The sequence below is a fragment of the Cottoperca gobio genome, chromosome 3, assembly GCF_900634415.1.
Source record: "Cottoperca gobio chromosome 3, fCotGob3.1, whole genome shotgun sequence".
NCBI lineage: Eukaryota > Metazoa > Chordata > Actinopteri > Perciformes > Bovichtidae > Cottoperca > Cottoperca gobio.
In genome coordinates this window covers 28,725,680-28,739,988 of record NC_041357.1, presented here as the reverse complement: position 1 = coordinate 28,739,988, position 14,309 = coordinate 28,725,680, and the positions used below count along the sequence as shown (strand labels likewise).

At 42.3% G+C, this 14,309-nt stretch overlaps 2 protein-coding genes across 6 annotated transcripts in view; one reads left to right on the top strand and one right to left on the bottom strand.

Annotated features, from left to right (window-relative positions):
* Positions 1 to 2,105, top strand: part of adcy7 (adenylate cyclase 7) — a 62,838-nt gene extending 60,733 nt beyond the window's left edge. For 2 of the 4 annotated variants that reach the window (XM_029427079.1, XM_029427071.1), the window contains 2 exons: positions 379 to 503; positions 871 to 2,105. In XM_029427079.1, coding sequence (XP_029282939.1) covers positions 379 to 503; positions 871 to 1,017 — 272 coding nt within the window. In that variant the 3' untranslated portion in view covers positions 1,018 to 2,105. The remainder of the gene's footprint in view (positions 1 to 378; positions 504 to 870) is intronic. The other 2 variants (XM_029427058.1, XM_029427064.1) reach the window with 1 other exon arrangement.
* brd7 (bromodomain containing 7) lies at positions 1,848 to 9,889 on the bottom strand. Of its 2 annotated transcripts, none has more exons than XM_029427086.1 (17): positions 9,739 to 9,889; positions 8,888 to 9,081; positions 8,678 to 8,765; positions 8,528 to 8,585; positions 8,237 to 8,381; positions 7,584 to 7,694; positions 6,889 to 7,058; positions 6,142 to 6,256; positions 5,846 to 5,921; positions 5,307 to 5,414; positions 5,078 to 5,213; positions 4,741 to 4,849; positions 4,277 to 4,324; positions 3,474 to 3,549; positions 2,925 to 3,068; positions 2,396 to 2,536; positions 1,848 to 2,006 (listed from the first exon to the last, which is right to left on the bottom strand). In XM_029427086.1, exons 1-17 carry the CDS (start codon positions 9,785 to 9,787, stop codon positions 1,939 to 1,941), a joined length of 1,836 nt encoding a protein of 611 aa, XP_029282946.1. In that variant the 5' UTR covers positions 9,788 to 9,889; the 3' UTR covers positions 1,848 to 1,938. The 2 variants fall into 2 exon arrangements, with proteins under 2 accessions (XP_029282946.1, XP_029282948.1); XM_029427088.1 differs by having other exon boundaries at positions 4,277 to 4,321.
* Positions 9,890 to 14,309: the final 4,420 nt, after the last annotated feature.

Genomic DNA, 14,309 nt, shown 5'->3' with positions numbered 1-14,309 from the left:
TTTTCTAAGCACAGAACTTATTTCTCCCAAATTTTCATGCACAAATGTGTATTAGTGAGCACTTTATGGAGACGCACCTGTGATCATGCTGTAATCCGGTGGAGGGGTTATCTTGTGTGAGGAGAAGTGTTCACGAATAAGAACTTTAACACACGTGTGCAGAACATTTGAGAAAGATGAGCCTCTCGTGTGCTCGGTGATTAACATATTATCATATATATCATATATCCAGGTGTGAGCGGCATCATCTTAACGATCACCTCAGTGTGCAGCCGATGACTCCTTTCTCTCTTCTTATATTACATCCTGTGTTTTTATTTCTACGCTCACACATGAACATGATGCGATTTATCATGAAGTAAGTTTGTTCCTCCACAGGCATCAATCACGGCCCGGTGATCGCCGGAGTGATCGGGGCGAGGAAGCCTCAGTATGACATCTGGGGCAACACGGTGAACGTGGCCAGCAGGATGGAGAGCACCGGGGAGCTGGGGAAGATCCAGGTACGTTCAGCACGGGCATTCATGTTCCTGAAGGTCTCACATAGCTATCGCTCCGGAGCTTTGTACTGCACATCTCTACATTCTTTATCTGCCTTTCCTGTCCTGAACAAAAACACTGTTACAGCCGGGGCAGGATAACCACAACTATAAAGCAACAAGTGTGTATTCATTTTATTGACCTACAATATCCCCAACACGCTGTCGTACATAAGAACGTCTCAAGAGATGAACATTTACTTTGCCTCTGCTCCCAACATGTAATACTTCCAGAGCTACAGGTGGTTTTTAATTAATAGTTCACTGTGAATTCATTTGGGCTCCAGATGTGACATTTTTCTAAGCTGCAGTCGTCTGCGTCTACTTCCAGGTGACGGAGGAAACGTCCGGTGTGCTGCACAAGCTGGGCTACTCGTGCGAGTGTCGAGGCCTCATCAACGTCAAGGGCAAAGGGGAGCTGAAAACCTTCTTCGTGTGCACCGACATGAGCAAGCAGCAAGGCATGGGGCTGAGCTGAGGCCGACAGGAGACAGACTCGCGCACACACACCTGATCGTGATGCAGCCGTGGTCCCGGCATGTTAACGAACACTGAAGCACATTAAGGACTTTGCTACGTGACGCCGAATCAACCATTTTCCACTCCGGACCTGTTGAGCGGATCAGGATGTGGCCGTCACGGTGGAGAGATGCTCGCCATCTTTTTCTACACACGTTAACGTCCCGTGATCGTTCACTTTTTGTAGTTTTTGTCTTTAACTTAGATGTTTTTTGCGATTAGAAAATAAATGTGTATTGTACTAATGCCAAATAATACAGTTGTGTATTGTTGAAGACCTCGCTGGTCCTTAAAACAAAACGGATTCTGTTTGGATCATAATGCGACGGGCACGCCGCTGTTACTGTGTAACGAGCGTGACATGTAAAGATATGTAGAGAAGTAGGCCGAGCTGCAAATCCTAAAGTTACTTTAGCAGCACTTTTGCTCTGTGTGTGAACATCTTCTAGGTTCCAGCTGCGTAGTTTAATTTGACATATGAAAAGATATTTGCTGCATTTTTAAGAGGAAATTCACAAATGCGTGTGCTGAACGTATGTAACGTGTTTATTCTGCGTGATCTAACAACCGGCCTGCTGCAGCTCAGATCACCTGAACTGATTCGTCTCGTGGCCTTATCTTCTGTGACCATTGTGTCTGTAATCGTGGTTACATCATCATCATAATAATAATAATAATAATGTATTGGCCTTTATGTGAACAAATGTGACATTGAATTTTGTACAGTTACAGAATGTGATAAATGTTTTCCTAAGTCTGCAGTTTGTTTCACAAGATCCAAGGTTTATATACATTAACAAAAACAGGTTTATTGAATGAAACGCAAACAAAAAGCACCTTCGTACAAAACTTAACTTAATTAAACTGAAAGGGTGGAATATCATTTAACAGCGACGACTGCATCCGGACAGCTGGACACGGTCTCCATCGGTTCGGCCGTCTCCTGCACTGAAAACATACAACAGAATAATATTAGAGGAAGTATTCAGATCCACACTGTGGGAAACTGTTAAACTATTATATCATTAAAGCATTAATTACATGGTTTACTGTTGAGCTTATTTTGTAAATAAATATGGATTATTTCATTCATTCATATTCTGAAAAGTGACACCTTTACAATGTTTGGTCCAAGAGTCCCGAATTTAAAATAATTAAAAGAAATGGACTTGTTTACTGTTTGGTAGCTTAATTTTTAAGGAAACATTGTATAAGCTATGTTCATTTGTAAATAACTAAAGCTGCGTATCAAATACGTAAAAAGTACCTCAAATACGTAAATGTACTTGGTTACGTTCCACCACTGGTGTAAAACAACAGTAAGTCAGGTGATTTACCTGTCGTGAGGTCAATGAAGGGCCCGGCTGGTTCTGGAGGGACAGCGATGCCCATGGCCTTCCTGATGCCGTACACACTGCTGACGTCACACGGGGCCACCTGACCCGTCAGCTCAGCCAAGTTCCCCGTCACCTTCTCAGCTGCAGGAAAAAGAAAACTTTATCGAGACGCTTAAATGTGTTCCAGTAACATAATTAGTTAATGCTTTACAACTAAAGTTCAGCTGTAAAAGCTGAAGGACATCTGAAGCTTCAGTGAAGCGGTAGAAAAGCTTCACAGGAGAGGAACAAGCTTCAGTATCGTGCAGACATTAAGAGCAGTGAAAGTCACCTTAGCAAACATCAAATCCCAGTTTCTCTGGGAACGAGGTCAACGTAATGAATCGAATCATTTGACTGTCTAACGATGAATTTAAAAGACAACCCACATCTGTGTGTGGTGGCTGGTAAAGAGGTAAATGGAGAGTTGTTAGAGGTCTACAGCTGCTGGAGGAACAAAGGGGGCCGTGCACTGAGAGGCTCTTCTTACCCAGCTCCAGCTCCTTGGCAGTCGGGGCCAGCAAGCAAATCATGTTAGGTGGCTGCTTGGCGCTCAGACGCTCCTTCTGTGCTTCCTGCAAGTCACGCAGGAGCTTTGTAGTCTCGTCCAATTTCTGCTGGAAGTGCAGAGCCTCTGTGAGCGATCGGGGAGAGAAAGGCGACACACATGCGGTCAGTACTTCCTCTGGGTTCCTCGGGTTACCTTGTGGTACACGTATTAAACACAGTAACCCCATTCTTCCTCAATCCTCAAGTAGACCCCTCTTACTGTTACAGCGACATCTGAATGAGCACAGGGGGGGGGGAATGAACCTCTGAAAGATCTAAGAGGATGCATAATTACGTGCTGAACGGCTGCTTTGAATAAGAGCTGCTGTTTTGTTTTGAATCACCTCAATGGCAACAGCAGTTAGTGTCATTATGATTCTCTTCAGACAGACAGACAGAGACAGACAGAGAGACATCACAGACAGACAGAGAGAGAGACAGACAGACACTTACATCACAGACACACAGACAGACACTAAGTCAGTTTTACCCCCAGAGAGTTGCTCAGCTGTCTGCAGGCCTGCAGCCGAGCGCAGGAAGTTGGTGCTGGATGCAGATTCAGATTCCTACGAGACACGACGAGGGGGAGAAAACATGTTTAGTCAGGTTGGAAGAAAGACATTCCACACTACACAGCTGACGCTTCACGGGCACATCCAGGCCTTTTGAAGCCTCTTCAGTCACGCTGCTTCTTCGCTCTGATAAAATCTAAGCTAATGAAAAGCTGCAACGCCGAGCAGGGGATGAGAGTGAGCTGGAGAGCGGCCAAGAACAGCAAACAGCCAGGACAGAGGGTTGCTGTATGCCTGGTGGAGGGGCCCGTGCTTTGGTTTCCTCCGCTCCTCTGAGGAGCGATTCAGCCGCGCAGCCAGCGGGCAACCGAAAGAAAACACGGGCCTCTCCAAATTCTCCTGCAGCGGTGCCTTGAGCGAGTAGCATCGCTGTGTTTTACAGGGAAATGTTCTTTCCATGCGTGGGACTGATCACAGCTAAAGGCAGGCCCCTGCTATGTTGACACAGCTGCTTGACGTAGCAACCATCTGCAGAGGCCATCTATAATGACTGAATGAAATGAAGTTTCCACACATGGAGCGTAATGCAGGAACACGTGCTGCAACAACGGCGCCGTAGGATCTCCTCTTCCGAACATCACATCCAACCGTGATGAGGGTGAAGTGCTGCGGTTGTGCATTACATAGCACACGCTGATATTTCTCATTATGAACGTGATGTCTTTTAACATTTGTGCCGCACGTCACCGACGGCAGGTTCTTATGTGGTATCGACTCTCACCTTCATGTCACGCTTGTCCTCTTGTGTATTTGTTTCCCCGTCCACCTGCTGGACAGGAAGAACAGAACTCCTTCAGTCAACTCATTAATAATAATAATAATAATAATAATAATAATAATAAATTGTATTTGTAAAGCTAAAAGAAATCTCAAGGCGCTACATTTCTATCCTGTGCTTTGAATTTGGATTAGAGCTCCAAGGGTTCCATCTATTCTGATAATCGACTAAACATTTCAGTCATTTGTCGTGCAGAAATCTCAAATATGGAGATTTGCTGCTTTTCTCTGTTTTAAATCAAATTAAAGTGAATATCTTTGGTGTTTGGACACAACAAGACATTTAAAGACACCTTGGACTTTGAGGAACTGGGACAACAAACTATTCATCTAGAAAATAATCTGCAGATGAGTCGGTGTTCAAAATAAATCATTAGGACCAGTGGAGATACCACGGCAGGTGCTCACCTGCGTCTCCTTCAGTGTCTTTGAATGCTCTCCGTTCGTCAGAGCATCCAGAACATTGTCCGCCAGTTTGTACACGTACTCGTCCGATTTGGCCAGGAAGTCTTTCAAACTGCCAAACACACAGATTTATTTTAAGTTATTATTTTGTATTTATTCACACACACACACACACACACACACACACACACACACACACACACCAGGATGAGCCTTCAGCAGACTTCTCCAGAGTAAAAAGGACAAACATCTGGAAAGTAATAAAGCAGGAAAGCCTCAAGTGGCGTTCTGTGCAAGTGACGCAGAGCTGGAGTGCGTTCTGCGGCCGCGCTGCACATACCTGTCTGCGCCCTGAGGACTGGACTCCTCGCCATAGAGAGAGCAGATGAGGTCAGAATCCTCCTTGCTGACGTTGGCAAAGCTGGAGTCGTATGTTGGAGCGTAGGAGGTGAAAGGCCCGTAGTTGACGTAGGACACTGTGAAAAGTGTCACACAGACGTCTCATTATCTGATAATAAGTCTCTGATACGAGAGATGTGCAGAAACATAAAGCCGGAGCGATGCATCACCTGGAGTAATCCTGTTCCTCTTGTCCTCCCTGAAGCCCTGCAGGGTGTTCACGCCGCTCTGCAGCCGATTGGACATCATGCCCAGTTTCACAGGACAGTAACCAACATCTGGAAACAGGAAACTGACACTTTACTTTCATAAAGTTCTCTATCCACTTACTTTTCTTTATTATTGAACTTCTATCTGCCATCTTCTTTTCTCCATTAACAGCTCGACAAACCTCGAAAACAACATTTAGCACCAACAGACGGACGAATCATTTATTTTATTTATATATATATATATATATATAGTGAGATATTATTGAGTTTATGTAGAGACTTTGCACTTATAAACATCACTGTTCTTTTTTTAATCAATGTAAAGCATTGATTAAAGTATTGATAAACAAGAGGAGCAGCATCTATAAAATCCCTACGATGAAGTGTAGAATCTGCAGCAGCTCCAAAGATTCAGTTTACAATCATCAGATGAGAAAACAAGCAAATATCCACACATCCAAAAGATGGACTTCAGTCTGAGCTCCAGCTGGACCTACCTCCTGCTGATGGATCTGCTGGGTTGAGGACCGCCAGAGTGGTGGAGCCGTCGGACTTCCGCCTCACAAACTCCAACTACACAACAAATAGACAAAAGGCCTCAATGGCAGCAAACACCCATAAACACGTTTCCAGCACACGAGGATGTGTTGTAGTTAAACAGTCGAGACCTGCAGAACATTAGACGAACTTCTTCACCGTCACGGCTCGACCACACTTAGCTACGTCTTTATTTTGAGTGGATAATAGCGATCAATGGAAGAAAGTAAATCTTGTGTTCAGCCTGCTTCCTCACATCACACTGCAGCACTCTGTCGGACAGTTTTCCTCCAGACTCCTCGATGACCTTGCGGATTTCCTCCAGCTCTTTCTCTACCTTCGCCGCTTCGTCCTTGGAGTCCTTTTCCTTTCTGCAAAATAAAACACACCAATTGAAAGACGAGACACACTTTGGACATGAATGAAAAGGTTTTATTTGTTGTTAAAAGAAAGCATGCGGCAAAAATACTGAATGGAGAAAACCTGTGAGCATTAAACTCCCACGTGTTGCTTTCCTTCCTCAGATAATCTACCTTCAAGCACTTTGTTGACGTCAATAAACCCGATCAACATTTGAAACACAGCATCTTCTGTTGCCATACAGAAGGTGAAAGTGTGCCATAACCAACAGGTGACTTTAATACTCTGTTCTGTTACATGACTGGGAAACAACACAACACTGGAAGACGCACAGCGTTCAGAGGAAACAAGACTCAGCGTGCTGCGACTCATTCCTCACATTCTCCAGCTACAGTGGAAACCTGATCTCACCGAGCTCAATAGAAGCGTTGCTGAAGTGACCCTGGACCCTTTTCCCCCCCGAGTTTTTGTGTCTTAACTCATAATGGGGAGAACATTGAAATTGAAATTGATTGAGTATTTAGCCAAAGCTCTGCAGACGGCCGACGCTAAACGGCTGCAGTGTGATCCGTGCAGGTACTCTGCACGTATGTGTCAGATACACTTTAGGGAAACTGTACGTTACGTCAACAGGTTAAAGCACCTGAGTGCGATGGGGGTCTGGGATCTGTCGCTGGCGTCTGCAGTCGAGGCGCCCTCTCTGTTCTGGTCCAGGCCGGTGCCCCCCTGCCCCTCGGTCTTTCCCGGCAGTTTGGCAGAAGGGTCGAGGCCTGTCATGAACGCGATGCTCTGCTTCAGGCTCTCCACTCTTTCCTATTGTTCAGACAATTCAAGGTTTTATTTTTTTCAACTTAGGATCAAGAAGAAGAAGAAGAGAATATTTGGAGGGAAGAGAAATGGCCTGGTAAACATGTTGGTACCACGACGACGACAGTCTGAGGCTATCTGCTGCCCCCACCTGTTGTAACAAGTCATTTCACTCGAACACAACACTGCTGCTCTTTGTTAGACTCGTGCAGAAAGTAATGAATGAGAATGGGAAGTTTTACATGTGTGCAGTAAATACTTCCTGACTTTGAGACTTTTGTTTTCACAATGAAGGTTGACTGTATAACTAATCATCACTCGCTGCTCCGCTATACCAACACACATATTTTAAGCTTTAATAATAAATTCCTCAAGAAACCTTTTCCTACTAAAAGGCTGATCTTAAATAACGCTCGTCGTCTAACTTCCCTTAGTGAATACTGATGTTTATGACCAACAGGGGACAAAGGAAACATGTCAGGGTCCATGTTCTCATCACAACAAACCTTTTCTGAATGTTCAGTTTCTTACCTGGCTCAAGATCTTCAATCCTGAGTGCAACAGTTTCCGAGCTGCTCTGTGGTAAATCGTCTCAGGCTTGTTGTAAATCATTGCGTTCTCACACATAATCCGTAAATCCCCCTGCATCAACACACAACACATCAGACGCATGGCAACGGGACAAAATACAGGTCTATAAACCAGCATGGTGTTTATGTTGGGACACGTTGGTGTTTCTGCTTTATTGTACTTTAGTTTTACTATTATTTTTGAAATGATCACGAGCACGAGCTTCAGGTCCTGACTGAAGAGGCGCAGAGAAGTGACTCTAACCTTCAGGCGAGGAATTAAAATGTGACAGAGAGAAACTGTGTTTGGGATTTAATATCCCAGTCTGTCAGTATAATATGCTTCAGTTACCACCAACTCTCTGAAGACGCTAATACTTGTAATAATATGTAATAATAATTGGACTGTTTTTGCAATGAGATTCATTTGCATAGAAATGGAACAATATTACACCAAATGTAAACATATCATCTTAAAATGTAAAGACGTACGCCAAGACACTTTTTGCTTTTACTTTACACTTTTTTCTACTATTTTAGCAAATTATGATCTATTCAAATATGCGTGTATACTTCGCATGCAATAATACACCCGTGTGTTATTCAGACGGATACCTTGAGTTCATCCAACGACTGGTAGTACTCTTTCTTCACTTTGTCCTTCATTGTACTGAAGTCCATAGGCCGTCTGATGATCACAGAGTAGCCAGGAGCGATGAGGTCCGTCACCGGAAAAGAGAAGAATGCACTGGGATCTTTCCTACAGAGAAAACATACACATACAGTAACGTTACCGTCAGGGGAAGTGGGGGCTAATGGTCAGTGATATAATAACAAGAACTGTGAGGACACGGGAGGTGAAGCAAGCAGATGCACACAGTTATTTCAACATGATCAATGCTGCACCTTTGGAGCTGCCTGATGAGCTGGTTCAAAGCTTCCTGCAGAGGAGTTTGTTCCTTTTCTACGAGGAAGAATAAAAAAAGCATCAAGGAAAGTTTGGCAGGAAATAAAAGTGTCGATATAAACTGTGAACAAGAGCAAAGTAGAGACTACCTTCCAGTTTATCCAACTCTGAACGTATCGGAGTTCTGCTCCGTTCATCATCTCCATCTGCTTCCTGTCCTTTCTTCTTCTTTGTTATCTAACATTACAAAAACAAACATTGAATCAAACATGCAGACAATCCTTAACTACTCCTTTGGGAGGCTTAACAGCATTTACTATCCCATCTAGAAGAAGGGGTATGCTCTTTAGAGGAAATACCTTTTTCTTCCCTTTGTCATCCTCTGGTGACCCAAGAGTCTTCTCTTTATCCTTCTTCTTTTTCTTCTTCTTGTCCTTGGGTTTGTCTACGTCAGCCGGCTGTTCATCATAGAAAGTGTCCCGACTCGAGGTTCCTGTTGTCACTTCGTTTCCAGACACTTTCAACACGAGCTTCAGTGGTCTCTCTCCATACTCTGCAGAAACCAAGTCAACACAAGGAGTCCACACAATCAGTAACATCTTTTAAATCAGTTCTCAAAACGTAGCTTATAAAAAGAATCTTAATAAATCATAGTATTTCCAACATGTTTTAACTTTCCCGTGTTGTTCCCTTCTATGTTTAGGATTAACTCACATTGTTGTAATGTATTTTATTACATTGCAGTCTTTAAATGTTTTTTTTTTTTAATTCCTCTTTCAATCACGTGAAGTACTTTGTAACTTTGTTTTGAAAGATACTGTATAAATAAAAAATAATATTATTTATTATTAACAAAAAGCCTTCTCCAGCTAACGGTAGGTAATTGTTGACACTTGCTAGGAACAATAGCCGCTAGCAGCTAGCTTCCCTAGCAGGCGTTGCAGTGCAGCTGCAGCTACAGCTAAGCTTGTGTTGTATTGTTAAATTGCCTGCCGTGTATTCATTCTGAATTGTGGCATATTGATAAGAGACATGCAAGAAGTAAACACGTAAATCAGACCGGTAGCTAACCTAGCTAGCTAACCCGATATAATAGGGCTAATGGTCGCGCTAACAAACGCGAACTCGGAGCTCCCAGAACACGAATTTAAAATCAAATCAGGAATTAGTTCAAGAGGAAAAGTGCTTGGATTATCTGCAAATTAAATACCTTCATATCCGTGTTTTTCGGACTTGTGCTTTTTGTGCTTCTTGCCCATTGTTTGTATTTTGATCTGGCACCGCTTGCTTTCTCTGATCTCTGTGTGTGCAGGCGGAAGCGCTGCAGATCCGTGCAGGCCTCTAGCGCCACCTGCCGGACAGGCGGTGATACCGCGGTACTGCCGCATCATCGTCGGCAGGGGGCGAAGTAAACTCAGTTTTAAACTCAAAGCCCGAGCCCTACCAAACCTTTATCACTTGTTCACTTGTAAATCCAGACTTTAACTGTCAGTCTGCATCATGCAAGATTTGTTGAAAGGATTTGACAGATTTATAAATATTTATAAAGACATCCTGCTGTAATGTTATGCTGGTTTTGATCACACCTTGTCGCTTACCTGGAAGAAGTATTCAGATATTTTACTTAAGTAAACGTAGCAAGTAAAAGTCCTGCATTCAAAATCTTACCTAAGTAAAAATACAAAAGTATTAGTATAAAAATATACTTAAAGTACCAAAAGTAAAAGTATTCATAAAAGACAATGGCCAATTACATAATTATATTATATTTTTGGATTATATGATGCATTAATGTGTTCACTTTAGTTTTGCATCTGGTTATTGTGGGGCTTATTTATATAAGCCTACTGCTGGGTAGTTTAACCTATAATAATAATAATAATAATAATAATAATAATAATAATAATAATAATAATAATAATAATAATAATAATAATAATAATAATAATAATAATACATCATCATTTATTAGTTGATTTATATTTTTTATTTTGAATCTAATTAGCAACTTTAGTTATCAAATAATAGTATACATTTCAATTAAAGTACTTGAGTAAATGTGGGTTACATTCCACAACGTAACTTTGTCTTTAAATGCTCTTCTAGTTTCTACTCTTATACTAGTTGTAGGCTATAAACCTCCTATTTTATTTATTCTTATTTTTTTATTTAATCAAATTACTTCCTTTTATCTTATATCAGTATTTGTGCTGCTTCAAACACCTGAATGTCCCCTCTGGGGATCAATAAATAAGGCTTATCTTATCTTATCTGATCTGATCTTATCCTCTTTGCAAGCACAATCAGAGAACCACAGTAGTCAGCAGAGTTCATGGCCAATTAGAGGTGTTGTCAGTTATATAGTAATGCATTTTTATAAAGTTGGGATGTTTACAAGTGACCTATTTAAAGACGAAGGAACCCAATATCCCTGTTCATCAGACCTGCTTGGTAAATGCCCAAGTCTTTCAAACTCAATGTCCAATTTGTAATGCAGACGTTCCTGTTACTGTGTTGTCATTTATTCCTCATGATGCGTGAACAGAACTTCGGTGCAATGCAAATAACACTTAAGTTATCTTGGACACCATTTTTAGGTGAACAGGCCGTAACATAGACTTTTAGACTTTTTAGATAATGTTTTTTAAAAATTATTAATAGGAAGAAAAGAGGTCAGCTGGCTGGAGGGGTGTGTCATGTTTCTAAGTGGCCGGCTGCAAGAGCGTCGGTGTAACACCATAAGTGTTGAAATAATGCAAAACTAGGGGGGGACATCATGAAACCAAAATGTATAAAAATTCTCCCTTTTGGTATCAGATTCTTTTCTTAAAGGAGAACACAGCACAAGTGCTTCACAGAGCGGACGTGTGCGTTGAAGCAGACACAAAAGCTATTTTCGCAGGAGGCGACTGCTGTGGTTCCAAAGAAGTCTGTTCGTATAGAAGTAAAGAGAAAGCCCCGACGTCTCGCTTGATTTATTAACTATTAACGAGTTTATGGTCTGAAATGCTAGTTTCAAGTATTTTTCCACACATCATGATGTTCATTTAGTAAATTATGTTCCCGTTTAGAGTAAAATAGACGATAAAGCAGAGTATGCTTTAAGGCGGGGCTACCTTGTGATTGACAGGTGACAGATTAACATTTTCCCAAACTGTTTTTAGTTCATGAAAGTTAATTGTAACATTTTGGTCGCCAAAAAATGTCTTGTTCAGCGTTCAGTTGCACTTTGCTCCACCCCCCTCGTGTCACTTCTGGGTCGGAAAAAAAACAAAATGGCGACGGCCAAATTGCCAAACTCGAGGATTTAAAACAGGAGTCCAGAAACCAATTACTGACGTCACGGTGGCTACGTCAACTTCTTATATACCGGCGTCAATGGTTGGATATATAGGAATATAATATATATATTAATATATATATTAAATATAGGAATGAACTTAAATAAACCAGACTACGCTCTTAAAGGAGACACACGACACTTCATGGTCTTGGCTCCATGGGACGGTACAGTCTGGAGCTTCCTGTTATGCTCTGTTAAATCGACACATTTTGCACCGGCTGATGAACGACAGATGTTTTATTCATGGCGGAAAGATAGTGTGCATTCTTTGAAACACATTCCAGGTTTTATGAAGAGGGTACAGGATGGGGGCAGAAGGTTTGAAAGGAATGAAGATTGACTGAATCCATAATTTCAGTCATTCCTGCCTTCAGTTGAAGAGGTGATTCTGACACTGTGTTGATGTTTAAGTCTCCGATCCAAGCAAAGCCATCCCCAAGAAATCACCTCCTGATTTGTGTCGAGAAAGACCCACAGTACGATCTCTACATACCTTTAGGATTGCTAGCTGACACTCTTATGGAGAAAACTTCAATTTCAAGGCCAATAAAATCTGTTGCCCTGAGTCAAACCCAACGAGGAAGCGTTTTATCTTCTTGACCCTCATACACATCTTTAGGGAACTAAATACAACACATGAGGAAAAAGCATTTTGCGGATCTTCATTGATTGATTATGTAATATGGATGTTTATACCCAAGCTTGTCATATCACCTCTAAAGTTATTAATACCATAAACTTGATAGTAAACACTTGCTTGTTTAGTGCCGAGTGGGTTTATCTGAAAAAGATGCTGATGAGAGTGAATCAAAACAAATGTTGTTGCCCAGAAAACCAAAACAATGAGGTGCTAAAAACTGTCCACAGAGCTGAGGGGAAGTGCAGAGTTGGGTGATAATTTTCTGTGGGTTAATCACAACTTGTTGCAAAATGTTTTCTGTGATTATAGCTCCTTGCAAAGCGGGCAGGGGTTTTCAAAGCCTGACACTGACGGCCTGCCCTCAGACAAAGCTTGGAAAAAGGCGTCGCCTCACCCGACATTAGTTGACTTACTTAGTTTTCTCAATTCCTGGAAGCCTATGGATCATGATTCTCAACAATTGAGCCAAGTTAGCCTAACATTGCTGTTTAAATTAACTCCAGACACATAAAGAAAGTTCTGTCCTCGGGCATTAATTAGTTTCTGACTCTGGAAAAACAGTAAAATTCCCCAAAACAAGTGCATCTCTGAACTGTCTTTAACCAAATCACACACATTTAGGCTATTCTGTTTGATCTTCTTTTGATAAGTAATGTACGAACTAATGTAACATTTCTTCACTTCCATCCCCTGAAACTGTGTGGAGCCACCCTGGGGAGGCCCGCCGCCCACTTTGAAAAACGTTAAAGTTTCTAGAACAATTATTGAGTCATTATATTGGAGTGGGTGTGTGTTGGATATTACCACCTGATGGCGCTAAAGTAAAACGTTTTAAATCCTACACAAAGTGGCTTTAAATTGAGCGACTTTAGGAGAAAATCCCATAAAGGGAAGTTACCTTTGGTCTCACATTACAGGCGCTGAGCAAACCCTGTTCAGAGAGAGCGATTTAGGACGAGCATCAAACAAGCTGAAGTGCCCTCATTACAAGCGAGCAGTGGCAGTGATTGCAGTGGTCGAACGCAGTGTGCCTCAGCGCTCTGTGTGTCAGGCCTGAGGAGAGGAGAGGCAGGATATGTGCCAGCCCCGGGCCGGCCCACTGCAGCCCCAGAGAAGCCGTGGGATCCATCTGCTTCAGTCCAGCTGCGGAGCTGCACACGCGTTGGAAGTCCACAAATTAAAAGGAGATCAGTTACACCAAACAGGGCTAACAAATGGCAGATGTTGTGAATGTCATTATCCCCTGTCACAACAGAGAGGCTAAAGGGACTCAGAGACTGTTTCCACATGAAAGCAGCATCCCAGCAGAACCATGGGAAACCGCTTCCCACTCTGCGGAGTCCATGGAACTCGGATGTTTGGTTCTCCCCACAAACACACAACAAAAATACAAACAGACATACAAAGGCCGGCTTTGAAAGGTTTATCTGTCTTGCACATGGTCGGAACCAGAGTGGAGATAAAATGTGCTGCTTGGACGCCACTGAGCCGAAAGACTGCGGTCATTCCCCTTTTATTATTTTTTTAAAGGTTCTGGAACAACTTCACTTTGTACATCACTTTTACATGCCAGTCTTATATGGACACGCCTCTCAGGGCTGTAGTCCACACCCACATAATCGAGTCCAAGTCCAGGTCCAGTCGAGTGCCAGTCAAGACGGGTCCAGAGCAAATGGAGCCTTTTCAAGACCATAATAAGCAATAGTGTCTTTTTAATGCTAATCCTCCGTACACAGCCTGATTACAGCTAATGTAAATAAGAGAAAAACAGTAAACAAGAAGGTTTCATCCGTACGTC